General features: G+C 37.8%; 1 protein-coding gene across 1 annotated transcript; it reads left to right on the top strand.

The window, feature by feature from the left end:
* Positions 1–61: 61 nt before the first annotated feature.
* On the top strand, positions 62–21,339 carry LOC144378940 (olfactory receptor 2B8-like). Its single transcript, XM_078054378.1, has 3 exons — positions 62–75; positions 18,759–18,791; positions 20,409–21,339. Exons 1-3 carry the CDS (start codon positions 62–64, stop codon positions 21,337–21,339), a joined length of 978 nt encoding a protein of 325 aa, XP_077910504.1.
* Positions 21,340–21,387: the final 48 nt, after the last annotated feature.

Here is a 21,387-nt window from a genome sequence, read left to right on the forward strand (position 1 = left end):
GAAGAAAACTTAACAAAAAAGTTGGCATGGGGTGGATCTATCATGTTTTAAAGTAATGGCCATGGGATTTTATCAGTAACTATTTGAATAAATGATGTACTCATGGAAATTACATAGTTTATACAAATATAGGTCCACATTATCACAAAAAGTAAATCGTTATTATTTAATATAATAAAAATCACATAAAGGACCTTGTATTGACATCAGTTATAGGTACAAAAGGTCTTTCAGTCTGAGCTAATAATAAAGTACTGTAAATACATAGGTACATTTTTAAATTTTTTATTATGTATTTAAATTCAATTTAGTTAGCATATACTGTATTATTAGTTTCAGGGGTAAAATTTAGTGATCATTTGCATATAACATCATCCCATAATGCATCCTCCTTAATGTCCATCATCCATTTACCAATCCTCCAGCTACCCTCAGTTTATTTCCTAGAGTTAAGAGTCTCTTATGGTTTGCCCCCTCTCTATTTTCATCTTATTTTATTTTTCCTTCCCTACTCCTATGTTCATCTGTTTTTTTTTCTTAAATCCCACATATGAGTGAAATCATATGGTATTTGTCTTTCTCTGACTTATTTCGTTTAGCATAATACCCTCTAGTTCCATCCATGTTGTTGCAAATGTCAAGATTTCATTGTTTTTGATGGCTGAGTAATATTCATATCTATATCTATATCTATATATCTATATCTGAGCCCCATCTTCTTTATGATTCATTTGTCAATGGACGTCTGGGTCTTTCTATATTTTGGCTACTGTGGACATTGCTGTTATAAACATTGGGGTGCACTGCTCCTTCAAATCACTATGTTTCTATTCCTCAGATAAATCCCTAGTAGTGTAATTGCCAGGTTTTAGGGTAGCTCTACTTTTAACTTTTTGAGGAACCTCCATACTGTTTTCTAGAGTGGCTGCACCAGTTTGCATTCTGACCAACAGTGTAAGAGGGTACCTCTTTCTCTGCATCCTCGCCAACATCTGTTGTTAATTTTATCCATTCTGACCAGTGTGAGGTGGTATCTCATTGTGGTTGATTTGTATTTCCCTGATGCTAAGTGATATTGAGCAAATGGGAATATTTTCCATACTCAGGGATTGAAAGATTAATATTGTTAAAATGTCTACACTACCCAAGACAATCGACACATTAAATGCAATCCTATCAACATACCACCAGCATCTTTCACAGAGCTGCAACAAACACTCCTAAAATTTGTATGGATCCATAAAGACCCCAAATAGCCAATGGACTGTTGAAAAAAAACAAAAACCAAAACCCAAAGCTGGAGGGATCACAATTCTGGACTTCAAGTTATATTACAAAGCTGTGATCATCAAGACAGCATGATATCGTCACAAAAACAGACACATAGATTAATAGAACAGAATAGAGAACCCAGAAATGGACTCTCAACTCTACGGTCAACTAATCTTTGACAAAGCAGGGAAGAATATTCAATGGAAAAAAGGCCGTCTCTTCAACAAATGGTGTTGGGAAAATTGGACAGCCACATGCAGGAGAATGAAACTGAACCATTTTCTTACACCATACACAAAGATAAACTCAAAATGGATGAAAGACCTCAATGTGAGACAGGAATCCATCAAAATCCTAGAGGGGAACCTGGGCAGCAAGCTTTTTGACCTCTGCTGTAACAACTTCTTACTAGATGTGTCTCCTTGGGCAAGGGAAACAAAAGTAAAAATTAACTATTGGGACTTCATCAACATAGAAAGCTTCTGCACAGGGAAGGAAACAACAAAACTAAAATTCAACCTATAGAATGGGAGAAGACATTTGCAAATGACATATGTGATAAAGGGTTAGTATCCAAAATCTATAAAGAACTTATCAAACTCAACATCCAACAAGTAAATAATCCAGTTAGAAAAGGGCAGGAGACATGAACAGACATTTCTCCAAAGAAGACATCCAGATGGCTGACAGACACATGAAAATATACTCAACATCACTCATCATCAGGGAAATACAAATCAAAACCTCAATGAGATATCACCTCGCACCTGTCAGAATGGCTAATACTGACAACATAGGAAACATCAAGATGTTGGCAGGGATGTGGAGAAAGGGGAACCCTCTTACACTGTTGGTGGGATAGCAAGCTGGTACAGCCCCTCTGGAAAACAGTATGGGGTTCCCTCAAAAGGTTAATACTAGAACTCCCCTACAACCTAGCAATTGTACTACTATTGATTTACCCAAAGTTACAAAAAAACTGATTCGAAGGTTGTTTGTAGCAACATCATCAACAATAGCCAAATTATGGAAAAAGCCCAAATATCCATTGAATGGCAAATGCATAAAGAAGATGTGGTATATATATACAATGTAATATGATCGGTCATCAAAAAGAATGAAATCTTGCCATTTGCAATGATGTGGATGGAGCTAGAGTGTATTATGTTAAGTGAAATAAGTCAGTCAGAGAAAGACAAATACCATATGATTTCACTCATATGTAGAATTTAAGAAACAAAACAGATGAACATAGGGGATGGAGAAAAAAAAGAGAGATTGGGATGGGCCAGATGGGTGGTGGGTATTAAGGAGGGACTTGTGATAAGCACTGGGTGTTATATGTAAGTGATGAATCACTAAATTCTGAACTTGAAACCAAATTTACCATGTATGTTAACTAACTAGAATTTAAATAAAAACTTGAAATCAAAAAAGAAAAAGAAAAGACAATGAGTGTTCCATTTCCATCACATGTCACTGGTTAGACACACAGTACATTTGTAATTCTTCTAAGACTTCTCAAAACTGAATTGGTTTTGGGGGTAGAAACATTGTTGTGTAGGAGAAATTGGTGCAATGTTCATAAAATGTTCATGAAATCTGAATAGAGGATGTAGCATTTCACACTATTTTATACCGCCTTTGATTTCCTATAAAGATGTGATCAGTAGTATCCGCACATAAGAATCTATGCAGAAAAAATTTCTTAATGGAAATGATTATAAAGGTATTTGAGACAGTCTAAATGTGCTCAGAAGACCAAATAAAACAAACCATGGTTCAGTCTCATGCACACACACACAAATACAGATACTTATCTGAAATAAATGGCTACAAATTTTTTAATGTGCCTCATATACCCAAACAATGAATCATGGAACACTACATCAAAAACTAATGATATACTGTATGGTGACTAACATAACATAATAAAAAAATTATTTAAAAATGTGCCTCATAAAGGACACACTCAAAGGAGAGCAAACATAAAATGCTAACTCATCCAAGGAAAACACTAATATAATAATGCACCATAGAAAAAAATAATGATATATTTTAACATTATCCTATCCTATCAATAAGGACTAAGAAGGCAGTTGAGCAAAGATAAAACTCTGGTGAGATAAACTTGTAAATATGATTTCCTGCTTTACAGGATTGTATATGTATGTGTGTGCGTATACATAAAGAACGCCGAATGACTGCCTATCTGACGGATATAAAAATGTATTGATTTTAAGTTGAAAAATAAAATACCAGGCGAAGAACATGCCCACCAAAAGAGAAAAAGGAATGTGATTGTGTCTCTATGTTAGGATTGCTTCCATTGCCTTCCTGGACAGCACACTAGGGGGGAGCTAGAATTTGAATATCATACCTTTATTTTTTTTTACATTGCATTCAGGAAAATTATTATCTTTTGGTAAGACTGGATATGGGAAAGATCAGGCTGCATAATTCATTCTCCCATCGATTCTCGAGTATGTTCTGCTGATCTGGGTCACTTTGTTCTCTTCCTCCTCCCCTCCTCGGCATCCATCCATCTTAAAGCTGTGTGCACCACCACGGAAGGAAATCTTTCCTGAGAAAGGTATGTTTAGACTAAGGTTAGGGAGGAAATTTCCTTTCACTTCCTTCTTACAAAATAAAAAGAATTGTATAATGAGACTAAGCATCAACATCTATGCGTAGGTAAGCGTCAAATGACTAAATGCAATAAGAGACATTGATTCCTTTTAGACAAACTATGTAAATAATACTGGCTGGAAATATTGAACACATCCATCCTAGGTCTAGAGCAAAGAATGGTGTCTCTAGTAACTATCATGATACAATAAGATACAGGAAAATGCAGTTATAAAAATAACACACAAATTATTCCTTTACATACAAAAAAATGAATCCTTGAAAAAAGCACAGGTTATATAAACAGAGAAAAACTTTTATTAGGTAAAATAAAAATAGATTCCACAAAACAAAAAAAAAGATGGCATTCTATATATTAATTACCATCCAAAAAAATAGAATGGGAAATGACACATTTTTACAGAATTTTACAATAATAATTAAGAGAACAGGTATCAAATGAAAAAGGTTAAATGCTTAGTACCGGCACGTGAAAGCTGATAGAGCAATTAAAATAACTGTTCAATGCTGACATATAACCCTAAAAGTTTAAGTGGAAGAATACATCTTTCCACAAAACTAGAGGCTCAGTATGCAATTTTTACCTTTTAAAGACCAAAGATCTCAAGATAATGTCTGTATTGAAGATATTTCAAACATATAACAGTCACTGATAAAGCTGACATACAAACCCTGCCCTATCCAGTTCCTGAATGAATCCTGAAATAATGTTGGCAGTGGTAGGAATTAATCACTACTGCTTTAATAGTGTATCTGTCTCCTACGTCTGAGCTGACCCCAGATATACTAGAACAAGCCCCTGAGGGCAATGCAGGATGAGCTAATGAGGGGGAATGCAGCTATCCTAACACTGGAAATGACAGGTCTAATGAACATGGACAGTGCTTTCAGCCAGGTTCCATGGGAGAAGAGGATCAAGTAGGAATTGCACTCCATGTTGTTTGTTCAGGGAATGCTCTCAGGATAAAGGGGATGAGGGAAGCAAAACAGAGCAGAGAACATTGCTAAGCAAGAATGTGGTCTTAAGTGGAATATGGCATGAGCCTGATCCGATAAGAAGCTAGAGCACAACTCTCCCATGCACGTATCTATCTGTGCTGGTAGAAATACTCAGTCCTCACTGTCTAATACAGTAGCTGCTATCCACATGTCACTACCTGAGCATTTAAAATGGTCTAGCTGAGAAGGATAAAGATGTGGTCCATATGTACAATGGAATATTACTCAGCCATCAGAAAGGATGAATACCCAACTTTTGTATCAACATGGATGGGACTGGAGGAGATTATGCTAAGTGAAATAAGTCAAGCAGAAAAAGTTAATTATCATATGGTTTCTCTTATTTGTGGAACATAAGGAATAGCATGGAGGACATTAGGAGAAGGAAGGGAAAAACGAAGGGGGGGAAATCAGAGGGGGAGATGAACCATGAGAGACTATGGACTCTGAGAAGCAAACTGAGGGTTTAAGAGGGGAGGGGAGTGGGGGGGATGGGTTAGCCCCGTGACAGGTATTAAGGAGGGCAAGTATTGCATGAGCACTGGGTGTTACACGCAAACAATGAATCATGGAACTCTACATTAAAAACTAATGATGTGCTGTATCATGACTAACATAACATAACAAAAAATAAATAAAATAAAATGGTCTAGCTGAGAAACTGAATTTTGTATTTTATTTAATTTTAATTAATTTAAATTTAAATGACTTCCTGTGGCTACTTACTTCTGTATTGGACAGCACAGCTCTGGAGCATGAATTGCATCGGATTTTGTCCTGCCTTGGCATTGGCAGCCTTTTGTCTACCCCATGAGTCTGTCACTGGCTGTGAGCTGCCCCCACCCTGTTCCTGAGACCACCTGGCAAAGTGGCTCCCTTTCACTTGAGGGCAAATCTCTGAAGAAGGGAATGGCTGTGAACCTTGCAGCCCATATTCCTAACACATAGGGAGTGGATTGGATCAGCAGCCAGGTAGAGAGCATCTGAGCAGGTCATCAACACCATTCATACAAGAGTCCATTCAGGATCCTGGGCAAGGATAGAAGGATGGAACCCAGTGTACCTTACACATCACCTCAGTGCAATTACACACACACACACACACAACTTGTCATTTGCCTAATTCATCAATTAAACACTCAGGATTCTTCCTACCTTTTGTCTTCAGATTGGTATTTGTACTCACTTGAATGATCATCATTCTTATTAAAATAATGTCAAAATAGAGAAGCACTGACACAATATTCACAAAATGGAACTTCTGTTGTAAATGTCAACCTAGCATTTTTAAAACTCTATACATATTTCAGATATTTTGGTAATGCATAAGGGAGAAACTGAACATTTAGAAACAATAAATAGTGACAATGAGTTAAATGCATAGAGAACAAATATTATCTAATGTCACAGACAATAAGGACAAATGGGAAAGCATGGAAGCATATAGTCTAATACTTTTACACATATGCATACTCTTATTCTACTAATGAAGGGCATATTTTATTACCATTAAATATGCATATTAAAATTTTTTTTCCACATGTGCATACTGAATGTCCTACAGTAGAATGAAATGTCTGGGAATGACATCAGTGGAGTCTCTAATGAACAACTAAATTTAGTTCTTATATTTGGTGAATTTCCATGGTCTGTTCCTTTAGATTATGGGCCATATATGCAAACCAATACAGCTCTTCTGTTTCAAGAACAATTGCAACTAAAAATAAACTAACTTCCAATTCCTAAAGCAACACAGCAACCGAGTTCCATTTCACTCACCTTTGTTCACCCTCTTTGTGGGCTAAGCTATTTCCCTACCTCCTTTCCAAGTCACTGCCTAAAGACAGTCCTGGGGATTGGCACTTGGACATGTAGAATCAGTTGTATGCAGTAAATGCAAAGGTTGACTATACCAGCACTGGGTTATCCATAGATTTTTCCTAATCGAAAGGATGCTTTCTCATGATGATTTCATGAGTCTTCAGGTGGTACAGAGATCTGCACTTTACCTCTAGGAGGTACAAAGGGAAGTACATTGCAAACTCTCACTATGGTTTCCTGAATACGATGACCTGCCTGTACGACAGGGAGACCCTTATGAGCACAGGAGAGGGTGCTGTGACGCTCAGCTGTGGCTGGGCTGGCACTGAGAACCAAATGTGTTTCCCTGGCTGACGTCTCTGGGGACCAGATGCCCACACTGTTAATGAGCTCCTGGCCCTGAGCTGTCCAGAGATGGCAGTCCTCAGGGAGAAGGACGATCAAGGACAAAGCCAGAGGAGACCTCATCTGTCTCTTTTATTATTTCACATATTTCACACAGGACAAATAACCCCCTAGAACTCCCCAGCTACCCATCTGTGAATGACCCAGATGTTTTACAAAACACTTAAGACTATTTTGTCACAATTACCCAAATATTTACATATAAATATATAAGTAAGAGTCCACTCAATTACTTAATTTTTAATGTAAATAAATTCTTAATTTCATTCATAACCATCGTGTATGGGATCACAGAGCTAATAATTAGGTACATTCTTATCTTTACCATGAATATAAAGGAAGGCAACCAAATTCTACTGAACTTCTAACACAACAAAGGGAAAACAAAATCTCAAATTCTCTAGAACACTGTTCAGTTTATAATGATAGGTTTTAATGATGTACTCAAACAATTTAAAAAATTATCTTTTTAAATTAAAACATACATGATTTATTTAATTTCAACTAGTCTTTGCATTTAAGTTCCAAATGGCTTTGACTTTACCAGGATAGTTAAAATAATCACTACAGAAAAATGGAAGGAACTTTTTGGGTGGTTTGTAGCTGTTTCTCTTATATCTGTATGTTCCAGCTTCATTAATCATGTTCAGCCTAAAGAGATAAACTACTTCCTGCTACATTCTTAATTTGAAATTTCTCACTTATTCCCACACCAGTTAGATTCCATCCTGAGAGTTAGAGGGAGAACTGGCAAGGACACTACACATCCCTTGAAAGAATGATTAGGAGGAGGAACTCTCAACAAAGAAATGAACCTGAGACAACGTCCTTTGCCACAGAAGTAATGGATATGGATATAAGCAGATGTCAGAGATAGAATTCAGGATAGCAAGCATAAAGTCAATAGCTAGGCTTGAAAAAAGCATTAGTGACAATATAGAATCTCTAAGAGCTGGAATGAGATCTAATCAGGCAGAACTAAAAAATGCTATGAACGAGAAGCTGTCCAAACTGGATACTCTAAACTCCAGAGTAAATGAGGCAGAAGAGGGAATCAGTGATCTAGAAGAAAAGCAGATTTAAAGGAAGGAAGGTGAGGAAAAGAGAGACAGGGGCAGTAGTAGCCCATGAAAATAGACTTAGATTAATGATGCCATGATACATTCCATCGTCAGAATTATTAGGATTCCCGACGGGATGGAGAGAGAGAGAGAGAGGACTAGAAGGTATATTTGAACAAATCAGAGCTAAGAACTTCCCTAATCTGGGGAAGGAAACAAGTGTTTGTGTCCAAGAGGCAGAGAGGACCCCTCCCAAAATCAATAAAAACAGATCAACACCCTGACCTATAATAGTGAAGCTTGCAAATCTTACAGCCAAAGAATCTATCCTGAGAGTAGCTAGGGAGAAGAGGTTCCTTACATATGGAGGGAAAACATCAGACGTGTCCACAGAGACCTGGCAAGCCAGAAAGGGCTGGCAAGACATATTCAGGTACTAAATGAGAAGAACTTGCAGCCAAGAATACTTTATCCAGCAAGGCTCTCATTCAGAACAGATGAAGACATAAAGAGCTTCCAGGACAGGCAGGAAATGAAAGAATATGTGACCACCAAGTCAGCCCTGCAAGAAATATTAAGGGGGATTCTGTAAGCGAAGAGAGACCCCAAGAGTAATACAGAGCAGAAATTAACAGAGACAATCTACAGATACAGGGACCTTACAGGCAATACAATGGCACTAAATTCATATCTTTCAATAGTTACTCTGAATGTAGATGGGCTGAATGCTCCCATGAAAAGACACAGGGTTTCAGATTGGATAAAAAAGCAGGAGCCATCCATATGCTGTCTACAAGAGACTCATTTTGAACCTAAAGACACCTCCAGATTGAAAGTGAGGGGATGGAGAACAATTTACCATGCCAAAGAACCTCAAAATAAGGCTGGGGTATCAATCCTCATATCAGACAAATTAGATTTCAAACCAAAGACCATAGTAAGAGATGTAGAGGGACACTATATCATATTTAAAGGGTCTATCCAACAAGAAGATCTTACAGATGTAAATATCCTTGCCCCCAACATGTCATCTGTGAAGATTATGTATAAACCAATTAATAACCAATTATATAAACCAATTATATGAGCCAATTAATAACCAAAATAAAGAAACATATTGATAGTAATACATTAAGAGTGGGACACCTCAACACTCCACTTACAGTAATGGACAGATCATTTAAGCCAAAAATCAATAAGAGTTTTGAATGACACATTGGACTAGATGGACTTTGTAGATATATACAGAACATTCCAGCCTAAAACAAAAGAATACTCATTCTTCTCGAGTGCACATGGAACTTTCTCCAGAACAGATCACATACTGGGTCACAAATCAGGTCTCAACCTATACCAAAAGATTGAGATTATTCCATGCATATCTTGAGACCACAATGCTTTGAAACTGGAATTCAACTACAAGAAAAATTTGGAAGGAACTCAAACATTTGGAGGTTAAAGAGCACCCTGCTAAAAAATGAATGGGTCAACCAGGAAATTAAAGAAGAACTTAAACAATTCATGCAAACCAATGAAAATGAAAACATATCAGCTCAAAACCTATGGGATACGCAAAGGTGGTCCTAAGAGGGAAGTACATAGTCATCCAAGCCTCTTTCAAAATAAAAGAAAAATCCCAAATGCACAAGCTAACCATATACCTAAAGGACCTGGAGAAAGAACAGCAAATAAAGCCTAACCAAGCAGGAGAAGAGAAATAATAAAGATTAGAGCAGAGATCAATGAAATAGAAACCAGAAAAACAGTAGAACAGATCAATGAAACTAGAAGCTAGTTCTTTGAAAGAATTAATAAGATCAAAAAGAGAGAGAGAGAGAGAGAGAGAGAGAAAGGACTAAAATTAATAAAATCATGAATGAAAGGGGAGAGATCACGACCAATACCAAGGCAATAGAGACAATTATTAGAACTTATTACCAGCAGCTATATGCCAAAAAACTAGGCAATCTGGAAGAGATGGATACATTCCTGGACTTATAAACTACCATGACTGAAACAGGAAGAAATAGACAATCTGAACAGACCAATAACCAGCAAGGAAATTGAAACAGTAATCAATAACTTCCCAAAAAAACAAGAGTCCAGGGCCAGATGGCTTCCAGGAGAATTCTACCAAATATTTAAAGAAGAAATAATACCTATTCTACTGAAGCTGTTTCAAAACATAGAAATGGAAGGAACAAACTCATTCTATAAGGCTAGCATTACCCTGATCCCAAAACCAGACAAAGACCCCATCAAAAAGGAGAATTATAGATCAATATCCCTGATGAACATGGATGCCAAAATACTCAACAAGATCCTAGCCAATAGGATCCAACAGTACATTAAAAGGATTATCCACCATGACCAGGTGGGATTTATTCCTGGGATGCAAGGGTGGTTCAACATTCACAAATCAATCAACGTGATAGAGCACATTAACAAAAGCAGAGAAAAGAACCATATGATCCTCTCAATTGATGCAGAAAAAGCATTTGACAAAGTAGCATCTTTTCCTGATTAAAACTCTTCAAAGTATAGGGATAGAAGAAACATACTTCAATATCATAAAAGCCATCTGTGAAAAGCCCATAGCGAATATCATTCTCAATGGGGAAAAACTGAGAGCTTTTCCCTTAAGGTCAGGAACACGACAAGGATGCCCACTCTCACCATTTTTGTTCAATATAGTACTAGAAGTCCTAGCCTCAGCAATCAGATAACAAAAAGAAATAAAAGGCATTCAAATTGGCAAAGAAAAAGTCAAACTCTCTCCCTTCGCAGATGACATGATACTTTATTTGGAAAACCCAAAAGACTCCACCCCAACTGTTAGAACTCATACAGCAATTCAGCAACGTGTCAGGATACAAAATCAATGCACAGAAATCAGTTGCTTTTCTATACACTAACAATGTAACAGAAGAAAGAGAAATTAGGGGATCGATTCCATTTACAATAGCACCAAAAACCATAGGCTACCTAGGAATAAACCTAACCAAAGAGGAAAAGGATATATACTCTAGAAACTATAGAACACTTATGAAAGAAATTCAGGAAGACACAAAGAGATGGGAAAACATTCCACGCTCATGGATTGGAAGAATAAACATTGTGAAAATGTCTATGCTGCCCAGAGCGATCTACACTTTCAATGTAATCCCTATCAAAATACCATCAACATTTTTCATGGAGCTGGAACAAACAATCCTAAAATTTATATGGAACCAGAAAGACCCCGAATCACCAGTGGAATGTTGAAAATGAAAACCAAAGCTGGGGGCATCAGAATGCCTGACTTCAAGCTCTAGTACAGAGCGGTGATCATCAAGACAGCATGGTATTGGCACAAAAACAGACACATGGATCAATGGAACAGAATAGAGAGCCCAGAAATGAACCCTCAACTCTGCGGTCAACTAATCTTTGACAAAGCAGGAAAGAATATCCAATGGAAAAAAGACAGTTTCTTCAATAAATGGTGATGGGAAAATTGGGGAGCCACATGCAGAAGAATGAAACTGGACCATTCTCTCACACTATACAAAAAGATAAACTCAAAATGGATGAAAGATCTCAATGTGAGACAGGAATCCATCAAAATCTTAGAGGAGAACAGAGGCAATAACTGCTTTGACATCGGCCACAGCAACTTCTTTCAAGACACGTCTCTAAAGGCAGGGAAACAAAAGCAAAAATGAACTATTGGGACTTCATCAAGATAAAAAGCTTCTACACAGCAAAGGAAACAGTGAACAAAACTAAGAGGCAACCCACAGAATAGAAGATATTTGCAAATGACATAAGAGATAAAGGGCTGGTATCCAAGATCTATAAAGAACCTCTCAAACTCAACACCCAAAAAACAAATAATCCAGTCAAGAAATGGGCAGAAGACATGAACAGACACTTCTCCAAAGAAGACTTACAAATGGCTAACAGACACATGAAAAAATGTTCAATATCACTAGCCATCAGGGAAATACAAATCAAAACCACAATGAGATACTACCTTACAGCAGTTAGAATGGCAAAAATTAACAAGACAGGGAACAAGTGTTGGCAAGGATATGTTGAAAGGGGAACCCTCTTCCACTTTTGGTGGGAATGCAAGCTGGTACAGCCACTTTGGAAAACAGTATGGAGTTTTCTCAAGAAGTTAAAAATAGAGTTACCCTACGACCCAGCAATTGCACTATTAGGTATTTACCCCAAGATACAGATGTAGTGAAAAGAAGGGGCACATGCACCCCAATGTTCATAGCAGCAACGTCCACAATAGCCAAACTATGGCAGGAGCTGAGATGTCCCTCAACAGATGAATGGATAAAGAAGATGTGGTGCATATATATAATGGAATATTACTCAGCCATCAGAAAGGATGAATACCTACCTTTTACATCGACATGGTTGGAACTGGAGGGGATTATGCTAAGTGAAATGAGTTAAGCAGAGAAAGACAATTATCATATGGTTTCACCCATATGTGGAATATAAGGAATAGCGCAGAGGACCACAGGGGAAGGAGGGAAAACTGAATGGGAAGAAATCAGAGAGGGAGACAAATCATGAGAGACTCTGGCCTCCAGAAACCCAACTGAGGGTTACAGAAGGGAGGGGGATGAGGGAGTGGGGTAACCAAGTGATGGGTATTTGGAGGGCACGTGTGGTGATAAGCCCTGGTTTTTATATGCAATAAATGATTTGTTGAACACCACATCAAAAACTAATGATGTACTATATGTGGGCTAATTGAACATAATAAAAAATGTGGTATTTTGCTGTACTGGATGAAATGTTCCATATATGTCTGTGATATTTGTCAGTCTAAAGTATGGCTGAAATCCAATATTTCCCTGTTGATTTTCTGTCGAAACAATTTATCCATTGTTAATATTAGAATATTGAAACTCCTATGATTCTTAAATTGTTGTCTATTTCTCCCTTCATATCTGTTAGCATATTCCTAACTTATTTGGGTGCTCCCATGTTAGGTCCCTTTATATTTACCATTGTTATATCTTCTTGATGAATTGACTCCTTTAAATTATAAAGTTTTTTTTGTCTCTTGTTACCATTTTTGGCTTAGTGTATTTTGTCTAATATAAGTATTGTTACTCCTTCATGCCCAAACATTTAGAAAACAATGAGTACCAGTCCTTCCCAAATTCTTCAAAAAACTTGAAGAGGAAGGACACTACCGAATTCATTTTATAAGGTTATCATTAGCATAATACAAAACACAGATGAATACTACAAAGAAAAAGAAAGAAAGAAACACCTATATCCCCAACGAATATTAATGTAAAATTTCTCAACAAAATATCAACAACCCAAATTCAACAGCACATTAAAAGCTTCATATACCATGATCAAGAGGAATTTATACTAAGGATACAGGATGAGCCAACATACACAAGACAGTAAATGTGATACACCGCATTAGTGGAATGAAAGATAAAAACCACATGATTATCTCAATAGATGCAGAAAAACATTTAACAAAGCACATTTTTTTCATGGTAAACACACTTGACAAATTAGGTGTAGAAGGAATGTGCCTCAAATAATGAAAGCCATATATGACAAGCCTATGGCTAACATGTGCAAAGGCAAAGGCGGAAGCTTTTCTTCTAAGATCAAAAATAAGACAAGGATGCCCACAATCACTACTCTTATTGAACACGGACTGGAAGTCCTAGCCTGAGCAATTAGGCAAGAAAATAAATAAGTGGCATCCCAAAACAAAAAGGTGTATAAACTTCTTTGTTTATAAATGATACGATCTCATATAGAGAAAATCCTAGACACCACAAAAAAACTGTTAGAACTAATCAACAAGTTAAGTTGCAAAACAGAAACTCGACATACAGAAATGAATTGCTTTCCTATACAATAGCAACAAAATATGTGAAAAGACTTCTTCATCCCATTCATGATAGCATCAAAAACAATGAAACACTTAGAAATAAATTTAACCAACAAGATTAAAGATCTATAATCTTGAAATTACAAGATTTTCATGAAAGAAACTGAAGAATTAAAATATCCTGTATTCAGGGCTCCTGGGTGGCATAGTCAGTTGGGTGTCCAACTCTTGGTTTCCCCTCAGGTCATGATCTCAGGGTTGCAAGATCGAGCCCTGTGTCCGGCTCCATGCTCAGCATGGCATCTGCTTGAGATTCTCTCCCTTTTCCTCTACCCCTCCCCTCACTTGCACACACTCTCTCTCTAAAATAAAATAAATAAAATCTTAAAATATATATATAAAATAAAATAAAATATCCTGTTTTCATGAATTGAAAGAATACAGCTAAAATGTTCACACTAGTCAAAACCTTTATAGATTCAAAGCAATCCCTATCAAAATTTGAGTGATCTAGAAAAAACAATCTTAAAATTGGATTTTACCTTAAAATAGGTATGGAACCATAAAAGTCCCCAATTGCCAAAGCAACCTCAAGAAGAACAAATCAGGTGGCATCCCACTTCATGATTCAAACTATACTATAAAGCTCTAGTAATCAAAACAGTACAGTACTGGCTGAAGAAATAGACACAAACATCAAAGGAATGGAATGAAAAAGCCCAGACATAAACCTACCCATGTACAGACAACTAATATTTGACAAAAGAGTCTAGAATATTCATGGGGAAACAGTCTCCTTAATAAGTGGTCCTAGGAAAATTAGATAACTACATACAGAGAAATGAAATTGGAGCTTTATATTACACGACTCACAAAAATTTACTTGAAATGGATTAAGATGTAAACATAAGACCTGAAATTTCAAAACTCCTAGAAGACAATATAGAGGAAAGATTCTTGACAATGGACACATTGAGAGTTACCAAATGAGTGTTCTAGCATTATCCTATCTACAAGCACAGCCCATTCTTTGTGATCCAAATTTTAACCAGAGCCTGAATATGTCACCAAAAGAACTACCAACAACAGCAAAAATAAATAAGAGGGACTACAACAAACTAAAAAGCTTCTGCACAGTAAAATAAACAATCAACAAAATGAAAAATCAACGTATAGAATGGGAGAAAATGTTTTTACATCTTCTATATGATAAGGGGCTGATATCCAAAATGTATAAGGAACTCATGCAACTCAGGAGCATAAAAACCAATGATACCATTTTTTCAAAGGAAAGAGGTACTGAATGGATATTTTTCCAAAGACATACAAAGGGCAAACAGATACATGAAAGGTACTACACATCACTAGTCCTCAGGAAAATGTAAATCAAAACCACAATCAGATATTAGTCACAAATGTTAGAATGGCTATCATCAAAAAGACAAAAGATAACAAGAGTCGGTGAGGGAACACCTGTGCACAGTTGGTGGGAATGTAAACTGATACAGCCTCTATGGAAAGCAGTACAAAGATTCCTCAAAAAATTAACAATGGAACTGCTATTGTACCCAGCACCAACTTCTAGGTACACATCCAAAGGAAATGAAATCAGGATATTACAGAGATATATGCCCTCCCATATTCATTGCAGCATCATTCACAATGGCCAAGATGTGGAGACAACCTAAGTGACCACACAGATGAAAAGGGTAAAGACGATGTGGCATAAGTATCTAAAGGAATATTATTCAGCCAGGAGAAGAAAGGAAATCTTGCCATTTGTGACAACATGGATGGACCTTGAAGGCATTATGCTAGGTGAAACAAGTCAGAAGAGAAAGACAAATACTATGTGATCTCACGTAACTGTGGGATCCAGAAAGGATGAACCTGTAGATACAGAGAGTAGAATGGTGGTTACCAGGGGCTGAGAGGTAGGAGAAGTGGGAGAGTTGGGCAAAGGGTACCAACTACCAGTTATAAAATGATTAAGTCCTGAGGATTTAATGTACAGCATGGTAGTTAGAGTTCATATGATTTTATTATAGACTTGAAAGTTGCTAAGAGAGCAGATTTTAAATGTTCTCATCAAGAAGAAGATATCATAAATATGTGATGTGATAGAGGTATTAAGTAACACTATCTTGGCAAAAATTACATTTTATGTATATATAATTTCATTATATATAGAATATATATACACATATATATAGAAAGAATAGATATATGGTAACATTTTATGCTCTCTTCTCTCTTTCTCTAAAATAAATAAATAAATAAGGGCACCTGGGTGGTTCAGTTGGTTAAGTGTCTGCCTTCGGCTCAGGTCATGATCCTGGGGTCCTGGGATCGAGCTCCCTGTCAGGCTCCCTGCTCAGAGGGGAGCCTGCTTCTCCCCCTCCCTCTACAACTACCCCTGCTTGTGCTCATGCTTTCTGTCTTTGTTAAATAATAAATAAATAAATAAATAAATAAATAAATAAATAAATAAATAAATCTTAAAAAGGAGGGGGTGTCTGGATGGCACAGTCAGTTGAGTGTCCGACTCTTGGTGTTGGCTCGGGTGGTGATATCAGGGTAATGAGATGGAACCCCTCTTTAGGCTCCGTTCTCAGCTCAGAGTCTGCTGAATTTTCTCTCACTTTCCCTTGCCCTTCCTCACCCCTCCTCTCTCTCTCTAAAATAGATACATAAATCTTTTTTAAAAAGACAGAAAACTAAACAACTTCGCTCTCAAAAGAGGTTAAAACTATCCTCAGAGGATGCAGAGAAAGGGGAACCCTCTTATACTGTTGGTGGGAATGCAAACTGGTGCAGCCATTCTGGAAAACAGTATGAATGTTCCTCAAAATGTTAAAAATAGAACTATCCTATGACCCAACAATTGCACTATTAAGTATTTATCCAAAGGATAGAAACATAGTGATTCGAAGGGGCACAGGCACCCCATTGTTTACAGCAGCAATGTCCGCAATAGCCAAACTATGGAAAGAGCCCAGATGTCCATTGACAGATGAATGGATAAAGAAGAGGTGGTGTATATATATATATACAATGGAATATTAGTCATCAAAAATGATGAAATCTTGCCATTTGCAATGACATGGATGGAACTAGAGGGTATTATGCTAAGTGAAATAAGACAGAGAAAGACAAATACCATATGATTTCACTCCTATGTGGAATTTAAGAAACAAAACAGAGGATCATAGGGGATCGGAAGGAAAAATGAAATAAGATAAAAACACAGAGGGAGGCAAACCATAAGAGATCTTAACTATAGGGAAGAAACAGGGTGGCTGGAGGGGAGGGGAGTGAGGAGGATGAGGTAATTGGGTGATGGGCATTAAGGAGGGCACGTGAAGTGATGAGCACTGGGTGTTACATGCAACCGATGAATCACTGAACTCTACCTCTGAAACTAAAAATACACTATATGTTAACTAGATTCAATTTAAATTAAAAAAATATTAGAATGTGCCTAAATATCAGCTCTGTGATCCCATATATGTTTGTTATGAATGAAATTAAATTAAGAATTTATTCACATATTTATATTTAAAATTAAGTAACTGAATGGACTCATCTATTTATATGTAAATATTTGGGCAGTTGTGAGGTAAAAAAATCTTAGGTGTTTTGTAAACATCTGGGACATTCACAGATGAGACTAAGGTAGCTGGGGAGTTCTCAGGAGTTATTTGTCCTCTGTGAAATATATGAAATAACAAAAGAGACAGATGAGGTCTCCTCTGGCTTTGTCCTTGATCGTCCTTCTCCCTGAGGACTGCCATCTCTGGACCGCTCAGTGACAGGGGCTCATTAACAGTGTGGGCATCTGCTCCCCAGAGACGTCAGCCAGGGAAACACATTTGGTTCTCAGTGCCAGCCCAGCCACAGCTGAGCGTCACAGCACCCTCTCCTGTGCTCATAAGGGTCTCCCTGTCGTACAGGCAGGTCATCGTATTCAGGAAACCATAGTGAGAGTTTGCAAGGGACTTCACCTCCTGCCTCCTAGAGGCAAAGTGTACTCTGGTACCACATGAAGACACATGAAGTCATCATGAGAAAGCATCCTTTTGCTCAGGAAATATCTATGAATAACCCAGTGCTGGTATAGTCAACCTTTGCATTTAGTGCATACAACTGATTCTACATGTCCAAGGGCCAATCCCCAGGACTGTCTGTAGGCAGTGACTTGGAAAGGAGGTAGGGAAATAGCTTGGAACCCACAGAGAGGGTGAACAAAGGTGAGTGAAATGGAACTCAGTCTGTGTGTTGCTTTAGGAATTGGGAGTTAGTTTCTTTTCAGTTGCAATTGTTCTTGAAACAGAAGAGCTGTATTGGTTTGCATATGTGGTCCATTGCTCAGGTAGTGACATGTGGATAGCAGCTACTGTATTAGACAGTGAGGACAGAGTATTTCCTCCAGCACAGATGGACACTTGTATGGGAGAGTTCTGCTCCTGCTTCTTATGAGATCAGGCTCATGCCATATTCCACTTGAGACCATATCCCTGCTTAGCAACGTTCTCTGCTCTGTTTTGCTTCCCTCACCCCCTTTATCCTGAGAGCATTCCCTGAACAAACAACATGCAGTGCAATTCCTACTTGATCCTCTTTTCCCATGGAACCTGGCTGAAAGCACCGTCCATGTTCATTAGACCTGTCATTTCCAGTGTTAGGATAGCTGCATTCCCCCTCATTAGCTCATCCTGCATTGCCCTCGGGAGCCTGTTCTAGTGTATCTGGGGTCAGCTCAGACCTAGGGGACAGATGCATTATTAAAGCAATAGTGATTCATTCCTAGCACTGCCAACACTATTTCAGGATCATTCAGGAGCTGGATAGGGCAGAATTTGTATGTCAATTATATCAGTAAAGGACATATATTTGAAATATCCTCAATACAGACATTATTTTGAGATCTTTGGCCTTTAAAATGTGCTGTGCACACTGAGCATCTAGTTCCATGGAAAGATGTATTCTTCCACTTAAACTTTTAGGGTTATATGTTAGCATTGAACACTTATATCAAAGTGTTGGCTCTATCAGCTTTCATGTGCCGATACTAAGCATTTAACCTCTTTCATTTGATGCCTGTTCTCTTAATTATTACTGTAAAACTGTGTAAAAATGTGTCATTTCCCATTCTATTTTTATTGGATGGTAATCATTTCATAGAATGCCATCTAATTTTGTTTTGTGGAATCTATTTATTTTTATTTTACCTAATAAAAATTTTTCTCTCTATATATAACCTATGCTCTTTTTGAATATTTATTTTTTTGTGTATAAAGGAATAATTTATGTGTGATTTTTATAACTACATTTTCCTGTATCACACATATCAAGATAGGTACTAGGGACACCATTCTTTGCTCTAGACTTAGGATGGATGTGTTCAATATTTCCAGCCAGTATTATTTACATAGTTTGTCTAAGAGGAATCAATGTCTCTTCCTGCATTTAGTCATTTGATGCTTACCTACACATAGACGTTGATGCTTAGGCTAATTATACAATTCTTTTTATTTTGTAAGAAGGAAGTGAAAGGAAATTTCCTCCTTAACCTTAGTCTAAACATACCTTTCTCTGGAAAGATTTCCTTCCGTGGTGGTGCACACAGCTTTAAGATGGATGGATGCCGAGGAGGGGAGGAGGAAGAGAACAAAGTGACCCAGATCAGCAGAAAATACTCTTGAGAATCAATGGAAGAATGAATTATGCAGCCTGATCTTTCCCACATCCAGTGTCTTCTTTGGACAAGTGTCTGTTCACGTCTTCTGCCAATTTTTTGACTTGATTATTTGTTTTTTGGGTGTTGAGTTTGAAAAGTTCTTTATAGATCTTGGATATCAGCCCTTTATCTGTAGTGTCATTTGCAAATATCTTCTCCCATTCTGTGGGTTGCCTCTTTGTTTTGTTGACTGCTTCTTTTGCATTAAAATTTTTTTTTAATTTTTTAAAAATATACCTACATATTTACAGTACTTTACATACCATTAAGCTCAGACTGAAAGACCTTTTGTACACCAAGGCCATTATGTGATTTTTCTTATATTAAATAATAATGATTTACTTTGTGTGATAATGTGGACCTATACTGGTATAAGCTATGCCAATTTCAATGAGTAAATCACTTATTGAAATAGTTACTGATAAAATCCCATGGCCTTTACTTTAAACATGATAGATCCACACACATCCCCCCTTGCCGCCAAATGTTTATTTTCTTGAAGATTTCTTTTAAAAATTGCTAAATGCTTGGTCCTGACAGGAAACATGTGCTAACAGAGGATGGAACAGAAAAATGGCAGTTCTTTCACTGGGTTTATCCTGCTGGGTTTCTCTGACCGGCCTCAACTGGAGCTAGTCCTCTTTGTGGTTCTTCTGGTCTTCTATCTGTTCACTCTGCTGGGAAACACCACCATCATTGCCTTGTCCCACCTGGACCCACATCTTCACACTCCCATGTACTTTTTCCTCTCCAACCTAAGCTTTCTGGACCTGTGTTACACGACCAGCACTGTTCCGCAGCTCCTGGTTCATCTCAGGGGAGCAGACAAGTCTATCTCCTTTGGTGGCTGTGTGGCTCAGCTCTTCATTTCTCTAGGGTTGGGATCCACAGAATGCATTCTCTTAGGGGTCATGGCATTGGACCGCTATGCAGCCATATGCAGGCCCCTGCAATACACAGTGATCATGCACCCCCATCTCTGTGCCCTCATGGCTTCTGCATCGTGGTTCATTGGTTTTGCCAACTCCTTATTGGATACAGTGCTCACATTCCTTTTACCACTTTGTGGAAGAAATAAAATAGACCACTTCCTTTGTGAGGTCCCCCCACTGCTCAAGCTTGCCTGTGTTGACACCACTGTGAATGAGTCTGTGCTCTTCTTAGTTGGTGTGATCATTCTCCTCATACCTGTGGCATTAATCATCTTCTCCTATGGTTGGATTGTCAGGGCAGTCTTAAGAATAAAGTCATCTGCAGGGCAGAGGAAAGCGTTTGGGACATGTGGGTCCCACATCACAGTGGTCTCCCTGTTCTATGGCACGGCCATCTACGCTTACCTCCAGCCCAGCAACAACTACTCCCAGGATCAGGGCAAGTTCATTTCTCTGTTCTACACCATCGTCACCCCCATGGTCAACCCTGTCATATATACACTGAGGAACAAGGATGTGACGGGAGCAATGAAGAAGGTGCTTTGGAGGGGCCACGGCTCCAGATGCCTAGGAGGGAAGACCCTATGATGGAAGACTTTAACTGCCAGAGTTTTTAAGATGATGGTGTCCACCCCA

This window comes from Halichoerus grypus, chromosome 9 (genome assembly GCF_964656455.1).
Source record: "Halichoerus grypus chromosome 9, mHalGry1.hap1.1, whole genome shotgun sequence".
Lineage (NCBI taxonomy): Eukaryota > Metazoa > Chordata > Mammalia > Carnivora > Phocidae > Halichoerus > Halichoerus grypus.